We start from the raw sequence: 23,167 nt of genomic DNA, 5'->3' as shown, positions 1-23,167 counted from the left end.
CCCCTAACAAACAGAAAGATAATTGTACCTGAAACTTCCATCCAGTCAGGACAGTCTGGGCAACACCACATGAAAACTTGACCAGCTTTCAATCGTCTGTCTATATTCCGGTACTCAGATTGTGATGTTGCTGTACCACATAAGCAGTGGCGCCACTTGTTGCATCCGTCACAGATAGGGGCTTCCTGTCTAGGGCGAACACACAATCCACATCCTGAGCAAAGGAAAAGTGCTGATGCCATGGTAGTATAAAAAGGATAACTGGAGTTAGGAAGTAAATACCGAGCAAGTTCACTGGAGTTTCGAAGCAAATAGTGAGCAGATCCACTGGAGTTCCTAAGTTGCCCTTTTCGAAGCAAATAATGAGCAGAGCTCTATTTGCTCTATTCTCTATTTATGTGGCAAACAAATAAACATTATTATTAATTATATTAATAATAATGTTACATAGCTATAATCATGGTACATAGCAGCCATGGATGGTACATAGCAGCCATGGATGGTACATAGCAGCCAGGAATGGTACATAGCAGCCAACGGTACATAGAGGCCTGTTACGGTGAAGGAAGGAGTAATGGCCTGGGGTGGGTGGGTGTGTGCCTGGCCGTCAGGGTGGAGGAAGGAGTAATGGCCTGTGGGGATAAGGCTGGCAGCGGTGAGGTGATGGCGGCGTGGCATGAACCAGCTGGCACCTGTGATGACCGTAAAGCCCTGGAGGAGTGCCAGGCCAGGGTAGAGTCCCTTGATAGAGAGAGAACCAACATTGGCGGCCCTGTGTATAAAGCTGCTGGGCGCTTTTAGTGGCCCATCGAACACTGCGAGGTATTAAAATCATAATTTTACCTATTTTGGAAGCGGATTTGGCTGCTTTTTAATGTGGCAACTCCTTGCAGCCTTGCCTTTGGCTGTAGCAACAGGCCACAGAGGGGATACAAAATTTATGAATTTCCTGCAAGCCCACTGAGAAGATAGAGTTGTGCTGACTTTTTTTTTTCGTCTTGGGAGGAAACCCTCTCGCTGGTCAGGTTTGTGCCAGACATGCAGTGTGTGTGTCTTGCTGTCATAACTGCCCTCCTGTTGTCCTGATATGGAAACCATTGTGAGAGAGACACAGCTACAAGGACTGGAGCAACCCTTCGCCTCAGGCCCAGACATCCAAGCTGATGAGGGGAGCTGTACGTCGCCCTTATGACCAAAATTATTGGATTTGATCTCCCCCTCAAGGCTCTAGCTGTTATAACAGACTCACAATGGATACTTCAGTCTCATTGGCTGGACGTGTTACAAAATTTTAGATGAACAGAAGGTAGCTTTTGGGTGTGCCTTACCGGCATTGGTAAAACTCTAGAATCACACCCAACCCACTCTAATGACTAACACTATTTTTTTTAATTGTATTTGCTAAGCATCACTCTGATAACTCTTCATTATTATTACTCATTTCTGAAATTTTAAAATGCTGGGAAATATTACTATTTCAGCGGTGATAGGTTACTATTTGGTCATGTGATAGTCTTCAGCGAGAAACTCCTCTAGGCTGGGCTATAAATCTATCTTTATTTAGTATCCTATTGTATAAGGTTGCACAGCCTTCATTTCTATGGGTACCAATGTCAGTATAATGTACTGAAGACATTTTCCTATAATATTTTCTAAACCTATTTTGATCCTCAAGCAAAATGAAACATGTTTATATGTCCTTAGAATTTTACTGCATTATCTTTTAATCAACAATAAGTATTTCAATTGAATTAAATTCAATGTTATTGTGTTGGAAGTGGCCTCAAGTACACACAGAGGATGTGTGGTCACCCATCTTGTCCACCTTCATGCAGCTCAGCCACCTTGTCTTAGTGTGTTGGCCAAGAATATCAAAGAATGAACCCAGAGCCTCCTCCTCTCCTGCCTCCCTCACTCTCTTGCCTTGTGTTTTATTATTATTCTGTCTTGTCATTCTCTCTTTGGTTTCTTTCTTGCCTATTTATTTTTGCATCCTTCCTCTGTTCCTTTTATTATTACCACAGAACCTCCACAGCTCACCTCTCCCTGCACTTACAGCACACCTTGGCCTGCACCTCGTCCCTCCCTGCAGGTGCATGGGCATGCACCTCACCTGGGTCAACGCCCGGAGCAGACTGACGAGGGCATCCACCAGTGCCTCCCTGGGTGTGGGCACCTTCATCTCCACCCGCGCCAGGCTCAGCATTGTTGGTGAGTGCCACGGCTGTCATCCCTCGCAGTGCCTCTTGACGGGCAGTAGTCAGGCAGTCTTGTGTAGGATTTGGTAAGACTGTCTTTGGCTCAGTGACTGTTTCTGAGGATGCACATGTTGGTTCATACTCTGTAGAGCAAGGAGAGAAAACCACCTCCTTCCACCTTGTCCTGATTCCTGGGAAGATCTGCAGCTGTGACATGAACACACTAACAAAATATTACCTACCTACTGGGGTGATTTGATGTGTGTGTGTGTGTGTGTGTGTGTAATTCACCTCTTGGTCTGCTGCGCGTTTCTCTCGAGACAGCCAGCCGTTCCCCTGCGGAAGAGCACAGAGCTCGTAGTACTGATCTTTGGGCAGGACTGAGACAACTCACACACAACACACCACCACAGCGAGGTCACAACTCCTTGCCTGATATCGCGTACCTACTCACTGCTAGGTGAACAGGGGCTACACGTGAAAGAAGATAAACCCAACTTATCTTCACCCGGCCAGGGAATCAAGCCCCGGTCCTTCTGGTTGTGAGCCAGACGCTCTATCCACTGAGCTACTGGGCCGTGTGTGTGTGTGTGTGTAATTCACCATGGTCTCATCACACAATTGACTCAAAATTGTCCGTCACTACCTTCCCCGAGAGGGCATGAAGCTCATGAGTGACGGATCTCCGCATACAGTTTAGACCCCCCCCCCCTGGGGAGGAAGGGCACAGCCCCTGTTACCTGATACCCATTCAGTGGTGGGTGTAGAGGTGACTCAGGTTAGAGGAGGCTGCCCACGGTCCCCACTCTGGCCAGGACTTGGCCCTGGAGAGAGCCCTGGAGCTGGTCAGCCAGTCTGTGGGGAGTACTGAGCCTCACTCCCCCAGCCTCGTGGCTCAAGAGGCAGGAAATGGAGAATTCTGGACTAGTTTCATATACATTAAAAAGTGGTTATGCTTCTAAGTATCTCTGTAGTATCTTGTACAGGGAAGGTGTCCTTAGTTTTCAAGGCATTACAATAAAGCAAAACCTCAGTTGTTTGCCTTGCAAGGAAGAATGGTTTTGCTGCATGTGATGAACTTGTAAATGTTCCCATGAGGAATGTATGGCATGACAAATAGCATTGAATAATTCCCTGCCAAGACTCATGCTTGGTTTCTCTCCTCACAGGAAGAGGATGGTAAAGACACCTTGTGCATGTTAATACTCTCTCATACTTGTGCCAAGGCCTAACACTGTGTGGCCAACACTCTCAGCAGGGGCTTTGTCTTGTGATGTATGTTGTTCATTTTGTATTTTGTTCTTTGTAGCTGTGTGAACTGCCTTAAAGTGAGTATTTATGCTCATTTTCATGACAAGAAAGTGTTTGTTATGTTACTGGCTGCCACAGGCTCTATACAATCATGAGATGTTCATCATTCCACAGGAATATTTTATTGGCTTTACATTTTTTACATTATAGTTTGCTGGAATGTTCTCTTCCCTGCCTGGTGCTCAGCCTTCATTATTTCACAGGCTGACTGATTGAGGGAAGGAAGTGGGTACTGAATTCAATACTGTTTGCTGATGACACAGTGCTTATTGCAGAAAATGAAAGTGACCTACAAAATTTGGTCAGTGTTTTTGATAATGTCTGTAACAGGAGAAAGCTGAAAGTAAATGTCAACAAAAGTAAAGTGATGGTTTGTGAGAAGTGAGGCTGTAGATTTTTTATGTCCATATAGAGTGGGAGTTGAATGTTTTATTTATTTATTTATTTATTTTTTACAACAAAGGAAACAGCTCAAGTGCACAAAAAAAGGAAACAATAATAAAAAAAAGCCCGCTCCTCGCTGCTCCTAAAAAAAGAATCAAAAGAGGTGGCCGAAAGAGAGGTCAATTTCGGGAGAGGTGTCCTGATACCCTTCTCTTGAAAGAATTCAACTCGTACGCAGGAGGAAATACAGATGAAGGAAGATTGTTCCAGAGTTTACCAGCGTGAGGGATGAAAGAGTGAAGATGCTGGTTAACTCTTGCATAAGGGGTTTGGACAGTATAGGGATGAGCATGAGTAGAAAGTCGTGTGCAGCGGGGCCGTGGGAGGGGGGGAGGCATGCAGTTAGCAAGTTCAGAAGAGCAGTCAGCGTGAAAATATCGATAGAAGATAGAAAGAGAGGCAACATCGCGACGGAATTTAACCCGTGGGCTTGGGCTATGGGAAAGCCGGGAAGTGGCTGAGAAAAGAGCATGGAACATACATCAGAGTACTCCTCTCATAACCATGAAGCCGTTAAAAATATTTATTTATACTCAAACTCCATTCTTGTTGGGTGGTGTTTGTTACAAAATAAACAGTCTCGTGACACGTGGCATCTAGCCGAGAGTCGCTTGTTGTCTACTTTAGATAATTTGACGAGTGATTACTGTGTGGATAGCTAATTCAGTCTGCCATGACATTACAGCACCACCTATGACAAATAAGCCCACCTCAAGATCACTCACCCACCACAATGACCCAAGGCATGCATGGTGGGTTGCTCTATGCCGCCACCGCCTACAATTAGCTCGAATTAGGTGTTTTGAGCCGAGCCCCATACGGGGTCCACCATTTCAGCGGACCAACTCGCAAGAGCCCAAAAATGGGTCCACCGACGCTGCTGGGTTAAGAGGTAGAAGACTATCAGTAGGAGGAGAATAGCTGATGAGACGAAGAGCCTTAGATTCCACTCTGTCCAGAAGAGCTGTGTGAGTGGAGCCCCCCCACACGTGAGATGCATACTCCATACGAGGGCGGACAAGGCCCCTGTATATGGATAGCAACTGCGCGGGGGAGAAGAACTGGCAGAGACGATACAGAACGCCCAACCTCGAGGAAGCCGATTTAGCGAGAGAGGAGATGTGAAGTTTCAAGTTGAGATTTTGAGTTAAGGATAGACCGAGGACGTTTGGTGTTGAAGACGGTGACAGCTGAGTGTTGTCGAAGGATAGGGGATAGGTGTTTGGAAGATTGTGTCGAGTTGATAGGTGGAGAAATTGAGTTTTTGAGGCATTGACGGACACAAGGTTCCTTCTGCCTCAATCGGAAATGATAGCAAGGTCTGAGGTTAATTATTCTGCAGCCTCCAGTCTGGAGTCGTGTACTTCCTGTTGTGATGGTCTTCTATTGAAAGAAGGTGAATAATGCAGAGTGGAGTCGTCAGCGTATGAGTGGACAGGACAGTTTGTTATGGAAAGAAGATCATTGATGAACAACAGGAAGAGAGTGGGTGATAGGACAGAGCCCTGTGGAACGCCACTGTTGATAGGTTTAGGGGAAGAACAGTGACCATCTACCACTGCAGAGATAGAACGGCCGGAGAGGAAACTGGAGATAAAGGAACAGAGAGAGGGATAGAATCCGAAAGAGGGCAGTTTAGAAAGCAAATACTGGTGCCAGACTCTATCGAAGGCTTTCGATATGTCAAGCGCAACAAAGAAAGTTTCACCGAAACGGCTAAGAGAGGATCACCAAGAGTCAGTTAAGAGAGCAAGAAGATCGCCAGTAGAACGCCCTTTGCAGAACCCATACTGGCGATCAGATAGAAGGTTAGAAGTGGAAAGGTGCTTTTGAATCTTCCGGTTAAGGATTAATTCAAAAGCTTTAGATATACATGAAAGTAAAGCTATAGGGTGGTAGTTTGAGGGATTGGAGCGGTCACCCTTCTTAGGCACAGGCTGTACAAAGGCATACTTCCAGCAGGAAGGTAGATGTTGAGAGGCAGAGAAGAAAGAGTTTGACCAGGCAGGGTGTCAGCATGGAAGCACAGTTTTTGAGGACAATAGGAGTCACTCCATCAGGTCCATAAGCCTTATGAGAGTTGAAGCCAGAGAGGGCATAGAAAACATCACTTGGAAGAATCTTAATAACAGGCATAAAGGAGTCAAAGGGGGGATGAGTAGGAGGAACATGCCCAGAATCATCCAGGGTGGAGTTCTTACAGAAAGTTTGAGCAAAGATGTGAAGAAAAAAAATGCAAAATAATTTTGAATGGTGAAGAAATGGAGGAAGTCAATGAGTTTAAGTACCTTGGATCAGTTGTGTGTAAGCATGGAGGGAGAGATAAGAGAAAGAGCATTGTAAGCAAGAAGGGTGGTAGGGTCTTTGGGACGAATCATGAATGGCAGAAGTGTGAGCATGGAGGTAAAGAGGGATTTGAGAAATGCAATAATAGTACCAACCCTCACATATGAAACGTGGGTCTGGAATGAAAGTCTAGAGTGCAGGCAGTGGAAATGAGTTATTTGAGGAGTGCTTGTGGTGTGAGTAGAATGGATGGAATGAGTAATGAAAGTGTGTTTTGGAATGTGTCCCAGGGGTGAAGGGAAGAAGTGTGGAGTGGTGGAAGAAGTGAAGCGACAGACCTTAAAGTGGTTTGGCCACATGGAGCGAATGGAGGAGAGTAAGATGACCAGAAGGGTGTATGTGAGTGAGATAGAGGGAGGGAATGCTAGAGGACGACCTCCAGTGAAATGGAGGGATAGGGTGCAAGAGTACATTAGGGAGAGGGGGGAAAAATCTTTGAGAAACTTTGAGCAGGCAAGGAGGGAGTGTCTGGATAGAGAAAGCTGGAAGCTCTTCTGCCGTGGCCATCCCCTGGTGGGAGCTCCTAGGAGCAGGCGTCCATGAAATGATGATGATGATGATGATGATGATGATGACTGATCTTCCTGTTATTTATGTCATGTAAATTGTTGTGGTCACCTGGAACATAAAACTGTTGCTGCTCTTCATTATGTAAATGCCTAGATAGACTACAAATGTATACTTTTTGCATTGCATTTCATCATTGTGAGTTATCCGTTTCCCTTCTGAGGCAGTCACCAAAGGCCATACAAACACTAATGAAGGTTTGGGCAGAACCATTGGACTGCCCCAGCCTGCCTCCTGTCCTGCAGGAGTTTCATTTGTCTTCATCACTTGTGCCGGGCCACCTACAGCACAGTGGGCTGGGGCAGACAGGTTTTGTTCAGTCCACACCTCAGCAGTAATGTTCTTGTGTGTATATATATATATATATATATATATATATATATATATATATATATATATATATATATATATATATATATATATATATATAGATATATAGTGCCTGAAAAGCTTATGCTTATATAAAGGCTGGCCTCTAACAATACATACATCAACATATGTAGCTGCACCTAATAGGCTATTAATAAATGTTTCAAATATATATATATATATATATATATATATATATATATATATATATATATATATATATATATATATATATATATATATATATATATATATATATATATATATATATATATATATATATATATATATATATATATATATATATATATATATATATATATATACGAAGATCATATGAAGCATGATTAAATGCATCTTTTATGAAATAGCATATACATATTTATTCTTTTTTCTTCATATGAAGTTTCTCTGTTTCGTCTTGGACATTAAAAGTGGCAACAGACAGTATTAAAAAATATTACGTAGTTTTCATATTTCTTTATGAGTGTGAGTGTCAGTTTGGTCAGTTTGGTGTCAGTGTTGGGCAGTGCTCTCTGTGTGCATCCCCACACACACAGCTTCGCTCTCTCCCCCACCACTGCCAGAGTTTGATGAGCAGCCTCAGGACGTGACGGTCATGGAGGGGGAGCGCACTGGGTTCCCGTGTGCCCTGGACACCATGCCGGCGCCCTCCATCAAGGGGTTCAGGAACAGTCACCCGCTGGAGCCAGACTCACGAATGACACGCCTTCCATCTGGTGGGTGTCTTCAGGGAGAGGGAAGGGCTGAGAGGAAAGGTTCAGGCAGACTGTTCTGCCCTGACCCATGGAAAATAGCTTTAAGGAAGAAATTGACGATTAACTTAGGGCATTTTCAATCATTCATTAGTGTTCATCATAGTATGAGTCATGCTGTGTGACCTGAGCTTAAATCACATACTTAAGATACTTGTAGCTCCAGCATTGAAATTGCTTGCCTCTCCAGGTGCCTTAGAAATAGAGAATGTAGCCATGCCGGGGAGTACTGCTGCCAAGCCAACAAGAGCAAGGTGTCCCAGCAAGCCACACTCACAGTCAAGGAAGCCTACGCTCTGCGGGACCCCCAGCGGCCCGTGCTCACTGTTCAGCCAAAGTCCACGATAGGCAAGGTGGGGGACAAGATCACCCTGGACTGTGCGGCCAACGGCTACCAGGAGCCAGCCATGGTGTGGCTCAAGGACGGTGCCACCATCCACATGGCGTAAGGACCTGCAAAGCGTTCTGTTGATGATGAAAGGGAATTTGGGAGATGACTGAGAGGGCCATTTTGATGTGTCTTGAGAGCTTGGATAACAGTGACTGAGGGAGAGGTTTCAGAATCAAATAAATATATACCCATTCCTTTTATTTTTAGTTTGTGTGTGTGTGTTGCAGCTATTGCTGTATATAAGGTAAGTGTTGCAGCAGGGTTATTGTAATGGACTGCTTTTGTTGGTATTGTTTTTCCCTCGAGCTGCTTCCTCTACTGTAAAAAAAAGTGACAAACAGCAATTAGATACAAAACTCACTTGCTTACCGTACCTTTCTGTCTTTCCTCAGGGACCTGGACACACTGTTCTGCGGCACCACCACCAGCAGCCTGCACATCCATGGCCTGCAGGAGGAGGACGAGGGGACGTACAGGTGCCGGGCGGAGAACAGGGACCTGGACACACTGTTCTGCGGCACCACCACCAGCAGCCTGCACATCCATGGCCTGCAGGAGGAGGACGAGGGACGTACAGGTGCCGGTCGTAGATCAGGGACCTGGACACACTGTTCTGCGGCACCACCACCAGCAGCCTGCACATCCATGGCCTGCAGGAGGAGGACGAAGGGACGTACAGGTGCCGGGCGGAGAACAGGGACCTGGACACACTGTTCTGCGGCACCACCACCAGCAGCCTGCACATCCATGGCCTGCAGGAGGAGGACGAGGGGACGTACAGGTGCCGGGCGGAGAACAGGGACCTGGACACACTGTTCTGCGGCACCACCACCAGCAGCCTGCACATCCATGGCCTGCAGGAGGAGGACGAGGGGACGTACAGGTGCCGGGCGGAGAACAGGGACCTGGACACACTGTTCTGCGGCACCACCACCAGCAGCCTGCACATCCATGGCCTGCAGGAGGAGTACGAGGGACGTACAGGTGCCGGGCGGAGAACAGGGACCTGGACACACTGTTCTGCAGCACCACCACCAGCAGCCTGCATCCATGGCCTGCAGGAGGAGGACGAGGGACGTACAGGTGCCGGGCGGAGAACAGGGACCTGGACACACTGTTCTGCGGCACCACCACCAGCAGCCTGCACATCCATGGCCTGCAGGAGGAGGACGAGGGGACGTACAGGTGCCGGGCGGAGAACAGGGAGGATTCGCTCGACACCGTGGCCCACATACAGGTCCAAGGTGAGACAAAACTATGACATATATATTTTTTTACAGTAATGAAAGAGTTCAAAGGCAAAACAACGAAAACAATAAAGCACTGCTCCTATAAAGAAAAACATGAGAGGTCAATATCAGGTGTAGAGGTCATAGGCAGGAGGAAATACAGACACATGATGGCTGTTCCAGAGTTTACCAGTGAAAGGGATGAAAGAATGAAGATGCTGGTTAACTCTTGTGCTGTGTGTGTATAAAGTTTGGCATGGTAAAAATCTTAGTGTTTGTGAATTATCATATGTTTGTCTCCATTACTAGTATTGAAAATGGTATAAGAAAGACTATTCATATCCTTGTGGTTTGAGTATGTAAAGTTTGGCATTGTGAAAGGTTAGCATTTGTCAGTTATCGTTAAGTTAGGTTAGGTTAGATGTTTGTCTCGGTACTAAAGTGTTTTCAGTGATATAACAAAGACTGTGCATATTTTTTGTGTGTGATTTGTGTGGATAAATTTTGCCATAGTGAAAAATCTCAAGTGTTTGTCAGTTATCATTAAGTTCCTCTCAGTTACTAGGGCGGTGAAAATGGAGGAACAAAGACTAGGAATATTTTTGTGGTTTGAGTATAAAGTTTGGCATAGTAAAAATCTTAGTGTTCTTCAGTCATCATGTTTCTCTCAGTTGCTAAAGCTTGAAAATTGTGTGACAGTTGCTCCGAGGTTTCTGAGGCAACCGGCCAACGCTCTCGCCTATGAGAAGGAGAACGTGGAGCTGGAGTGCAGCGTGTACGGCCAGCCAGAGCCCTCGCTCCACTGGCTCAAGAACGGCGAGCTGCTGGTGGAGACGGACTTTTGTGATGGTGTGGACATTTATCACTTACAGGTTAAAAAGGACAGAGATATGTAGATTCATAAGATAGATAGATTGATGGATACATACATACATACTTACATACATACATACATACATACATACATAAGGGGAAAGGAATGTAAGGTTCTTAACCTGGGGGGTGCACCCCTCTAGGAGGGGGACACGAGGCCTAGGGGAAAACTAGGAATTTCTCTCATTATATTTGTTATTCTCTTAACAAGAGCGTGGGCTAATATTGAGAAGTTTATGAACAAATGCAGACATATCGCCATTACTTTAGTTGCCTAAAGGCTACTTAAGGCCTGCCATTTTCTTTAACATCTGGGAGGAAATTTTACTGCTAGATGCAAGGGGGCGTGGAGGGAAGGACCACTTCCTGGAGGGGGCGGGGTAGTAAAAAGGTTAAGAACCACTGCTCTAAATGGATGCATAAGGTATATAATACATTGGATCCATAAGGTTCCATATAGAAGGTTCTAAAAAGATAAGTAAAGGAAAAGGGATCTAAGGTTCTAAATAGATACATAAGGGATATAAGGCTCTATATAAGGGGAGATAAATATAAGGCTGTCAATAGCTACACAATGCACAGCTGTGTTGTGTTAGGTGTGTGTAATGCCAAGCCTCCCTGTAGAGTGTGAGCGGCAACAACCTGCAGATCCATGGCCTGGTGCGCCAGGACTCCAGGATGTACCAGTGTGTGGCGCACAGCTCGCCGGGGACGCCCAGCTGTGTCCTTGAGTCAAGTAAGTGGCGGTGCCGTGCGGGGCAGACACTGTTCACACTGTAGCCCTTTGTTTGCATTCATGAGTACTGATGTAGTGTTGTCTGCATTGGACACAGGCAGTGACTAGTCCAGATAATTCCAGGTTGCTAATAAGCCCAGACGCAAACATTTACAAGGTTACTGAATGTATTCCAATGTTTCTGGCGGGCAGCTGCAGCCGCTGGTACAAACGCTGCAGTTTTAAAAAGTGTACATTACCCAAGTTATTGATGTTGATGCATGTGATTTTCTTTGCATGGCTGTAAGCATAGCCCTTTGTTGTGTTTATTATTCCTTGAAGACTGAATAAAATGCATAGATTACACTGTGGGCAAAGCACACGTCTCCAGTAATGTGTTCATATTTGATTGTCCTGAAGTTTGGAAATATCAAAGCCGGTGCTGAGTGTTACTGACTCACTAAAATGTGATTTACCCGAGAATGACTATTTTGTTGTGGTATTTTGATGATACGTTGTCTGGGCTCACCTCCAGGAAGGAGCAGCATGCCCCCACCCACGCACAAGGCAGGTCACAGACACTGTCACCAGAGTAAAGGCGGTGTCACACTAGCACTTTTTCCGTCAACTTTTTCCGTCGTTTTTCTGAAAATCGTCGCTATCTTGGCTGCGGCCTGTCACACACAAACTGTGTTTCGTCTGAAACTTTCCGTCGGCACAGACCAAGGAATGTAAACAAACATGGAGTCCACGCTGCGGCAAAGATACGCTGCTCTGAACCTAATACTGTGTATTGTGAGATTTAGACGAGCTAAACAAGCCAAAAAGCGTGCATGGATGCGCTCATGGTTGGCTCGTCGGGAAAGAGAAAGTGTGTACCAAAGGCTGTTAAAAGAGCTGAGTTTAGAGGATCATGAGACTCTGAAGAATTGGATCAGGTTGGACAAGAGCCAGTACCACAGACTTCTGGAGTTAGTGACACCTCTTATTGCCAGAAGTGACACCAGGATGAGGAAGGCTGTCACTGCAGGAGAGCGTTTGAGACAGGTTGAAGCCACGCGGAAAGTCTCGGTCTTGGTCTTGGAAATGTAAACAAAGGCGGAAATTTGCAGGCGGAAACGATCCTGATCGTCTGACAAATTCATGCGATAAGTTCATGCGGAACGATGAAAAATCGACGGAAATCGCATTAATCGACGGAAAAAGTGCTAGTGTGACACCGCCTTAAGTGGGACAGCTCAGGCACACCACTACTACTACTACTCATTCATCACCATTTCATGGACGCCTGCTCCTAGGAGCTCCCACCAGGGGATGGCCACGACAGAAGAGCTTCCAACTTTTTCTATCCAGACACTCCCTCCTTGCCTGCTCAAAGATCTTTCCCCCCTCTCCCTAACGCACTCTTGCACCCTATGCCTCCATTTCACTGGAGGTCGCCCTCTAGCATTCCCTCCCAAACCATTCAATTCAATTCCATTCCATTCAATTCACGTCATTCAATTCTTTTTGAATGAACACCGTTCCAACCAACGCCATCAGCTTACTTTTCATTCAGGTCATCTAGTATGCAATAAGCCTTCGTGCGAGATGGACGTCAGTGACCTAGCAAGAATAACATTGTTGTTGTTGCAGCGGCGTAGAAGGCGTAGGAAACAAAGGAATATGTGGATGCATCCCATTAATAGCAGGAGAGCACAATTTGGGACATTTGCACATTTGTTCCCAGATTTGCTCAATAATCCAGATAAATTTCATGATTTCTTCAGGATTGACAAGGAGAAATTTAAGCAGTTGGTTGAGTTACTGAGGCTCTCCATTCAGAAGCAAAATACTAATTACCGTCGTGCTATTGAAGCAGAAGAAAGACTGGCCATTTATCTAAGGTAAGGCAATAACTTATAAAACTTTTCAATAATTTGTTGAGCGTTTATTTAAATTGCAAATGAGCTAAACTTGATTTGAAATGTATATTGTTCCAATATTTATATATGGTGTTAATATTCAAAATAAATAAGTACATAAGTAATATTGAACTAAAAACCTATTAAGGGAAATATTACACCATTCATTAGCTACATAATGAAAAATAAAAATAATGAAATGAAAATTACTGACTTTCAATTAACAATTAAAAGCAAGTTAATGCTTCAACAACACCTTACTAGTGTCTAAATACAGCGTTTTATGATTACATGCTGACGCTGTTGCTTAATCAAATGCTGGTGTATCAAGGTCATGGAGTAATGACGTTTCATGACATACTGGTGATGTCCTCTGACTAGCGTATGGTGATGTTGTTTCATATGCATATTAAGTTATGAAAATTAGCAGAAAAATATAAATATTAGACAATATACATGGCGCTACTTGCAAAATTATTATATATTATAGTCGAATGATTGTCATTCAAGAGAGAAAAATGGAACCAGATGCATCATTGAATGAGAATGGCCAGGAATTGAATGGAATGGAATTGAATTGAATGACCCGGTGGGAACGCTTACATAGGAATTAACGTGATCCATCATAGCCACTCATGAATGACAATGAATTGAATGGAATGGAATTGAATTGAATGGTTTGGTGGGAACGCACCCTTACTCTCCTCCATTCACTCCATGTGGCCAAACCACTTTAAGGTCTGTCGCTTCACTTCTTCCACCACTCCACACTTCTTCCCTTCACCCCTGTGACACATTCCAAAACACACTTTCATTACTCATTCCATCCATTCTACTCACACCACAAGCACTCCTCAGATAACTCATTTCCACTGCCTGCACTCTAGACTTTCATTCCAGGCCCACGTTTCAGATGTGAGGGTTGGTACTATTATTGTATTTCTACTACTACTCCTTGTTTTTCAATACTTAGAATGTCTGCTCATTGTTGACACAACTTGTTTGCATCATTTGCCTTCTGTTGGTGTGGCCTTGACAGTCACTGTGTCTACTAGTCTTTATGCTGTACACAAGAATTACTTCTGAGAGGGAAACTCTTTGATATTGAAGCTGCTTAGGTAAAAATAGGTTTTCAAAAATGGAACTGGAGATCAGTCTTCATATTTCCTCCAGTGTCTTTGTTACTGTGACAGCTCAAGTGTGTGGACAACTGAAACAAACAGTGGCAGAAATATTGCTAACACTCAACTTGTATTTTTGGTAATAATTGCGTTTGTAGAGTTTTTGTCTAAACTTCCTTTGTGTATTTTGAGCTTTGAATGCTCTCCATGAAAGGGTTGTAGCACTCCGTCACTCACCATCTTTTCACACATTGAGGATGTCCAGAGAGTCACGCTTCATTCCCTTGTTCAGGAAAAAGTAACATTAGAATTCTTCAGTGTCAGTTGTTGGTTCAGTCTTTGCCTCAGCAGCAGGGTGTTGGCGTCTCAGGTAAGAGGTCACTTATATTGCCCGGTGACCCAAGTCTAGTAATCTTTTTGTTAGTTACTTTCCATAAAACTAATTACTGTTCATAGCTCTCACCCAAATGAGGTTTACTTATAACTGTGAAGCAGCAAGATAGATGCATCATCTGTTTTGAGTCCATAAAGCTACATCAGTACTTACCAAAGCTTAATCAATTATAAAATTTAATTCATATGATCTTTCTTATACATTTCTTGTATTCTTTTCTTAAAATATTTACCTTTTATTCATCTATTTAGTACTCTAAGGCATTTCTGAAGAAGGCTCTCACCCCTCAGAGGAGCAAGACCCTGGCGGCGGGCACCCCCAGGCCCCCTCGGCTGCTGCAGGCCACCTCCACCAGCAACAGGTTCATCACGCTGGCCTGGCATGAGCCGGAGCTCAACACCGACCACACTGTGGGATACTCAGTCGTCTACAAGCAGGAAGGATCACTCAGGTCAGAACCAAAGGACACAACCTGGGAATATTTATTGCATGAAAAACTCAACACAATACTACTACTGTTAAGATGTAGTTAGCAAATACAGAGTTATCCAACTTCCATTCCAGTGATTATGAAGAAATAATAACATTCTAGTGAGTACATATACAACATTTCATCAAAAGTAAGTAATTCACACATCACTTTCCTCCCTTCACTGCAGAGAACGCGTCCAGAACGCGAGTGCAGCTCCTCCAGCGAGGGACTGAATGAATACAAGACCCAGATCAGCGACCTAAGTCCCGGGAGTAACTACATGGTGCGGGTGGCGGCCCACACCTCCGGCGGCCTGGTGGGCGCCTCCACACACGAGGTGCGGGTGTTCACCAAGCCGGACCTGGACCTGCCCTCCGCCCCAGAGTCTGAAAGTTGTCCCCACCTCACCCACCAGTCTGGAGGTCACTTGGTCACCGCCCGGAGTGGTCAAAACGCCCATCACTGGATACGCCATGCTCTATACGCAGGTGTGGACAGCCTTATAGAACTGTGCGCCAAATGTGGAGTCCCTTTTGCCTAACAAAAGTCTCCCCATATCCTTGTGTGTCATTAGTGACCTTCCTTGGAGTACAGGGTGACCATAGCCATGTGTTTGTAGTTTGGGTAGGCGGTGGCTGAACCGATAACAAGACGGCCCCGCGTTCAAGAGGACTCGAGTTCAATCCCCGGCCGGTGCCACCAAGCTGGGATTTTTCAGCCGCCGCCGAGTGGCTTAAAACTACCCACATGCTGTCCAGAAGATCACCTATCAACCCGGACTCTAGATTCAAGCATTAAAGATGAGCTCCGGGAGGGCAGCATGAGCCAATGCAATATGGCGCCACTACAAACACTCGCCTGCGCCAGAACAGGCTGGGCCGACCATCAGGACCCACCGGGAAGAAGCCTTGGACCGACCATCAGGATCCACCGGGAAGAAGCCTACCAGCGCAATAGGCCAAGACAAAAAAAAAAAAAAAAAATGCCAGTGTGTATCTTAACCATTGTCTCCCTTGTAATTTTCTCCTCAGGTTGGGGCAGCAGAAGAACACGAGGTAGAGGTCACTGGTACGTCACATGACCTCCAAGGCCTGGACCAGTTCACAGAGCACAGCGTGTGGCTCACCGCCGTCAACAGTAATGGCGGGGGAGACGCCATCCCGGAGGTCACTGCCAGAACCTTCTCAGACGTGCCCTCAAAGGAGCCTCAGAATGTGAGCGTTGAGGCTGCCAGCTCAAGGGTGAGTTGTGGAAGGCTTCCAAGGCAAAGATGTATTTTAAAACTCATTTTTAAATAGCTTTCTGCTTTGTTCATTTCCTTCACATCATCTCTACAAGTTGCACATTCATTGTTTCAGTATTTTTAACCCTTGCACATTCATTATATTTGACCCGTCCCCTGCGATTGGCACAGATTTGGCCTTCACAGGTACCCTGAAAACATATACTCCCATGTCTTTCTCTGGCTCTGTGGTAAATAGTGGAGTGTTTCCCATGTGGTATTGGTGTGCTGGATATCCTCTCCCAAGGTGCGGGACTTTACATTTTTCTCCACTGAATTGTAGCAGCCAGTTTTTGTTCCATTCCTGTAGCTTGGTGAGGTCTTCTGGCAGGAAATCCACAGTCAAGGGGTTAAGTTGAAGCACTCACGGCCTCACACAATGTTCAAACTTTTTAGATTGTATTTTCATAATTTCTCATATATTTTTTTTCCTCACACGGCCTTTCCCTTCAGAGCCTCATCATCTGCTGGGAGCCTCCGCTGGCCGAGCACCAGAATGGGATCATCACCAGCTGCAAGATCCGCTACAAGGAGCGTGGCAAGTCAGGTTCCTCCAAGACCAGTGCCACAGATGGAAACAGACGACTCTTTGCCCTCACAGACCTCAAGAATCCCCTCCCAAGGTATGCAGGACTTTATATTTCTCTTCATTGTAGCCACAGACACTTTTTGTTCTCACTGTTCATTTCCCATTTCCTTCTGGTTCTCCTCCTATTAGCCTCTCTTTCCTTTCCTTACTGTTCATTTTGTTTTTCCTCCTGCTGTTACAATTTCCCTGTTTGCCCTGCCAAATATTCTCCCGTCATTCTCCTGCGTCTTACTTCTCTGCATTTCCTGGTCTGCCTTCCTTCCTTCCTCTTATATTTTACATCTCCATTTCTCCTCCTCCTTCTTTTCCATGTTTCCCATCTCTCAAGTTTCCTTCCCTTATCCCATTCTCTTCCTCCTCCTCCTCCTCCTCAATGATTTTGATGTCGATGGAACTTAGATTTATTCATTTTGTTTCATTTCATCTCTCTCTCAGGGGGAAGACTTACACACAGCTATTTTTTTACTTCATTTATTTATTTCTTGATACATTTTATTGTTCTCCTGATCTCTCTCTCTCACACACACACTCTACTAACAGGGAGTTTATGCCAAGGGTGGTGTCGCTTCAGAGAGGGAGAGAGTAAGGGGGAAGGGGTCTTACATATGTGTCTGGGGGGCATGTATCTGTGGGGTTTGTAAAAATACTGTGGAGGACATCCTGTGGGGCCTGTGAGCTGTGGTGAGGAGAGAGAGAGAGCAGTCAGCTTCCAGAGCACTAAGTAAAGGCAACCCACATCCATGCAAAACATCAACTTGGGTTATTACTAGAGTGAAACCATTTTAGTGAGTCCTTTGAGGCATTACTCCTGCAAGTGCTTTCCTGCCCTCTGCTCTGCCACTCAGTCCCAACACTTCCTGTAGACAACACATGACAGGACTGTGTGGCAGGGGAGGAAAGGACCTGCAGAAGCCTACCCCACAATGGACTTACTAAAATGGTTTCACTCTACCACTACTATTATTATTACTGTCATTTCTGCTGCGGCTGCTACTACTACTACTACTACTACTACTACTACTACTACTACTACTACTACTACCGCTACAACAGCTTCTTCTACTACCATGACTATATATATACAAGTAATTCATCACTTTTCAGGTACATAAAGAGACATCTGGCTCTGTAAGTGAAAATAAAAGTTCTGTAATAATTTCCTGAGATTGTTAGTACCCTTGCTTCGTGAGGAGACCTTGTTTGGGAATGTTGAGGAGAGAACAGGCAGAGTGTGATGGAAGGGAGATCCTGCATCCTCCCCTGAAGGCTGTGTGTGAGTCACTGTGTGCTCACTCACCACACACACACACACACACACACGACACTCCCAGATACAACCCTTACCTAACATGATGTGTTATGACCCCTGGGGCGGTATTAATAAAGACTCCTAGCAGCACTTTTTGAGGTGCAGCTAGAAGCTGTTTTCCTTCTAGCAGTAGCTTTTAAATTTACTGCTATACTCTGTCCAAATTACTTGGCCAATAATAATTATTTACACCGAAAAGCCCCTCCCCAATTCTGGTAAGCTCCGCCCCCCCTTCACCTGATTGGCTGTCCATGACGTCATGCGTTGTATCAAAGACACGTACCATATATATATGATTGAGATAATCTAGCTAGTTTCATGATTAAAAAAATATTCGTAATGTAATTGAATGGCGGCACTCTAACAATCAATGACAATAATAATACAGCCAGTTTTCAAGGGATAACAGGCGGCCCTTCAAAACAAGCAATGTAGCATTGAAGGCGATTATAGTAGGCCCATTCAATATAATAACGATAATAACAGCAGACTGATGGCCCCGCGCACTAATTACCATGTCTGAAGTGTTGTGCCAATAAAAATACGGACGAACAGCTGTTCCAGGGGGGAGGCGCCCCTTCAAAACAACCAATATAGCATTGTACGATATATATATATATATATATATATATATATATATATATATATATATATATATATATATATATATATATATATATATATATATATATATATATATATATATATCGTACATTTTCTGAATGGAAACTAATTTACAACAAGTCATCCCTTTGCTAAAAGCCTAAAATGTTAATAAAATCCTATGTTGAATATTACAATGTTTGAAGTCTTATAAAATAAATATCATATAACACTAAAATAATGATATATTACCCTGAATACCTGACATTCCATGAACCACATTCAAAGTTTAAAATATAATGACCGATACTGAGAAAAAACAAAAAAACATTGGGTTTATTTAAAAAATAAAAACTGGTTTAAAGCAATCCACCCTGTCAGTGTCCTTACAATAGTTAGTGAATCGGCATGTTATCTATCTATTTTGTAGGAAATAAAAAGTAACTCAAGTAACTCAAAGCAAGCCATCATATCCTTGAAGCTGAGTGTTGTTTCTGCAGCCTTGCTTTCCTTTGAGTTACTTGCTCTACTGTAAGAAAATAAATAACATGCCGATTCAGTAACCATTGTAAGGACATTTAGGACAAGTTGTGTGAAGGAGGAGGAAGGAATCATGGGTGAAAGAAAGTGAGATTATTCCCAACTAGTCTAGGGGGGCTTCGTGGTGCAGTGGTTAGCACACTCGGCTCACAACCAAGGGAGCCCAGGTTCGATTCCCAGGCGGAGTGGAAAAATTTGGGCGGCTTTTCCGATACCCTACGCCCCTGTCCATAGCTGGGAGTTATCGCAATACTTTATCACTGATACCAAAACCAGGTTATCGGCCATCTGCTACTTATTTAAATATATATCGGTATCTTCGTTACTTTTGTAACCAAACTAGTGATAATCAATACTTTTTCCGCCTCTCAGAAAAAAAAACGTTGTCTCTTCCCTACTGCACATGCGTGTCCCGGGCGCCCGGTGTTGTATGAAAAAACTTTGGGGTATAAAATATCTTCGGTGAAGAGATTTCATACTTAGATCATCAACATTAAAACACTTGGTTATTTTTTATGTTAGACTCAAAAATCATATATCAAAGAGAAAAATCATTTAACTTTGCCCAAAAAATGATTATTCACTGCCTCAAATTTGATATTCCATATTCGTTTGTGAGCATGCCATGGTATTGAAGGCACCCGGTGTTGTGTTATTTGGTGTCCCATCGTGGCGCTTTTGTTTACAAACACTGGTCTCTCGTGAACTGTTCAGACCAGTAAGCGTAGCCCTGTACAGTTTCACAAAGCTTTTTAACACATTAAGAGTTGCTGGAAGGCTGAATCAGACATACAGTACCACCATCCTCGCCTTTTCTAGAACAACACTCTGTACATATAAATACAACTCGTACAGAGTGTCGTTCTAGAAACAGCGAGGATGGTGGTACTGGATGTCTGATTCAGGCTTCCAGCAACTCTTAATTACAGTTAAAAAGCTTTGTGAGACTGATCAGGTCTACGCTTGCTGGTCTGAGCATGCTCAGTTCACGAGAGACCAGTGTTTGTAAACAAAAGCATTGAAGGTGGGACGTCAAATAACACAACACGGTTCAGGCGTTTCTAGTATTACCGTCCATATGTACGTGTCAACGTGTGGTTTTCAGGTTTTGTAAGTTTTCTAAAATACAGATCATGAAAATTTGAATTCATCTCTGTTTTTTGTTTGAAATATCAATATAGTATCGTTTTCGCCTATTGGACTTATCGCTAGCTAGTATCGGAATTGTGGATTTATATCGGGTATCGGTTATCGCCTATATTTGTGTCTCCAGTTAACGAATATCGGTTATCACCGATACGGTTTTCCATTATCAGTTATCAGTTATCGGGAATAAGGTTTTCTGTTATCATGCCCAGCTATGCCCCTGTCCACCCAGCAGTGTACCAGGTATTAATCGGGGGTTGTGTCCCATCTCCTGGGGTCTGTTCCCTTCTCCTATAATTCCTTCCCCTTCTGTCTCTCTCCGGCATATGACCACAGATGTTGTGCCGACTAAACCAAACTTTCCAACTGTTCCCTTCCCCTATAATTCCTTCCCCTTCTGTCTCTCTCCGGCATATGACCACAGATGTTGTGCCGACTAAACCAAACTTTCCAACTGTTCCCTTCTCCTATAATTCCTTCCCCTTCTGTCTCTCTCCGGCATATGACCACAGATGTTGCGCCGACTAAACCAAACTTTCCAACTGTTCCCTTCTCCTATAATTCCTTCCCCGACTGTCTCTCTCCGGCATATGACCACAGATGTTGCGCCGACTAAACCAAACTTTCCAACTGTTCCCTTCTTCTATAATTCCTTCCCCTTCTGTCTCTCTCCGGCATATGACCACAGATGTTGCGCCGACTAAACCAAACTTTCCAACTGTTCCCTTCTCCTATAATTCCTTCCCCTTCTGTCTCTCTCCGGCATATGACCACAGATGTTGCGCCGACTAAACCAAACTTTCCCAACTAGTCTTGCTCACTGCTTCTCCAGGGGAACCGAGGCCTCGTGGAAACTACTACCGCTGGAAATACCCACAACTCCTACGAAAGCCTTGTCAAATATGTGTACCTACTTTTTTTTTTTTTTTTTACAGCAGAGGAGACGGTTCAAGGGCGTAAAAAAAAGAAAACAATAATGAAAAAAAAAGCCTGCTACTTACTGCTCCTGAATAGAGAGAGAGAGAGAGAGAGAGAGAGAGAGAGAGAGAGAGAGAGAGAGAGAGAGAGAGAGAGAGAGAGAGAGAGAGAGAGAGAGTGTGTGTGTGTGTGTGTGTGTGTGTGTGTTGAGCGCTGAAATGTTTAAGTATACAACCTTATTCATGTCTGTGCACTCCATGGCTGGGAAGACACAAGGAGCCGGCCAACACGCTGCCCTTCCAGACGTCTCAACACAAGGCAATCCGTGCGTGTGTGTGTGTGTTGCTGCTCTGTGCCTCTTGTATTCTCTCTGAAGATCACACTCTGTCAAAACATAAAAGAATATAGAATTTCTGCCTCAGCCTGAGTTTCCTTCCCACCTCTTACACCCAGAACCAAAGGGACATCCATACTATAGTCAGAGATGGGCAAGCGCACTACTTAGTGCGGTAGTACTGAATCACAAAAAGAAGTTACTGGTTGTGAACTTATGACGTAAAACAAAAAGAAGAAGTTACTGGTCGTGAAGTAAGGATGTTATGCAAGAAAAAGAAGTTACTGGTTGTGAACTTATGACGTAAAACAAAAAGAAGAAGTTACTGGTCGTGAAGTAAGGATGTTATGCAAGAAAAAGAAGTTACTGGTTGTGAACTTATGACGTAAAACAAAAAGAAGAAGTTACTGGTCGTGAAGTAAGGATGTTATGAAAGAAAAAGAAGTTACTGGTTGTGAACTTATGACGTAAAACAAAAAAAAGAAGTTACTGGTTGTGAACTTATGACGTAAAACAAAAAAAAGAAGTTACTGGTTGTGAACTTATGACGTAAAACAAAAAAAAGAAGTTACTGGTCGTGAACTTATGACGTAAAACAAAAAAAAAAGAAGTTACTGGTCGTGAACTTATGACGTAAAACAAAAAAAAGAAGTTACTGGTTGTGAACTTATGATGTAAAACAAAAAAAAAAAGTTACTGGTTGTGAACTTATATGACATAAAACAAACAAAAAAGTTACTGGTTGTGAACTTATGACATAAAACAAAAAGAATAAGTTACTGGTTATGAAGAAGTGACATTAAGCAAAGAAAAAACACACAAAATCACGCAAATCACTGTCCCTGGAAAAGCAAACGGAGGGAGTGGTCAAAGAGAGGCCAATTTCGTCTTCTGGGATCAAACTCTTCCCTCCTTCAGACCGAAAACAAATGCCGAGGACCAGTGAGAGGCATTACTTAGCTTCTTGGTGGACAGGCTGTGGCAAGGCATGGCAGGCTGAGCGCTCCAGAAAGGAAATGACTCAAGCTTTTTGGCTCTGAAACTGAAAACAATGGAGTGAATTGGGCACAGAAGAAGGTAAGGAAGGAATGGATGTGGGAAAGGGAAAATTGATGATAGGAAGTGCAGAGAACTCAAAGGATAAGAGAATAAAGGAAGAGATTGAACAGAGAAGCGAGTATGTGACACCAGGCTCACAAATCTACCCCTGGAAATGCCCACAACTCCTATGAAAGCCTTGTCAAATTTGTGTTTCTGAAGTTCACGGCGCAGAAGAAGGGTCAAATTATCACAACGCTCACAAAACTACCCCTGGAAATGCCAACAACTCCTATGA

The 23,167-nt window shown here is 44.0% G+C and overlaps 1 protein-coding gene and 1 long non-coding RNA gene across 2 annotated transcripts; one reads left to right on the top strand and one right to left on the bottom strand.

Annotated features, from left to right (window-relative positions):
- The first annotated feature begins 1,832 nt into the window (after positions 1-1,832).
- On the top strand, positions 1,833-17,212 carry LOC127008112 (neogenin-like). The gene is made up of 8 exons (XM_050879722.1): positions 1,833-2,211; positions 7,823-7,975; positions 8,202-8,456; positions 9,504-9,646; positions 10,331-10,503; positions 14,929-15,089; positions 15,298-16,351; positions 16,846-17,212. Exons 3-7 carry the CDS (start codon positions 8,419-8,421, stop codon positions 15,341-15,343), a joined length of 561 nt encoding a protein of 186 aa, XP_050735679.1. The 5' UTR covers positions 1,833-2,211; positions 7,823-7,975; positions 8,202-8,418; the 3' UTR covers positions 15,344-16,351; positions 16,846-17,212.
- Positions 8,792-9,649, bottom strand: LOC127008121 (uncharacterized). The gene is made up of 3 exons (XR_007760814.1): positions 9,508-9,649; positions 9,104-9,307; positions 8,792-8,900 (listed from the first exon to the last, which is right to left on the bottom strand). It is a non-coding gene; the product is annotated as an uncharacterized LOC127008121 (long non-coding RNA).
- Positions 17,213-23,167: the final 5,955 nt, after the last annotated feature.

The sequence above is a fragment of the Eriocheir sinensis genome, chromosome 4, assembly GCF_024679095.1.
Source record: "Eriocheir sinensis breed Jianghai 21 chromosome 4, ASM2467909v1, whole genome shotgun sequence".
NCBI lineage: Eukaryota > Metazoa > Arthropoda > Malacostraca > Decapoda > Varunidae > Eriocheir > Eriocheir sinensis.
This window is presented reverse-complemented; position numbering and strand designations above follow the sequence as displayed.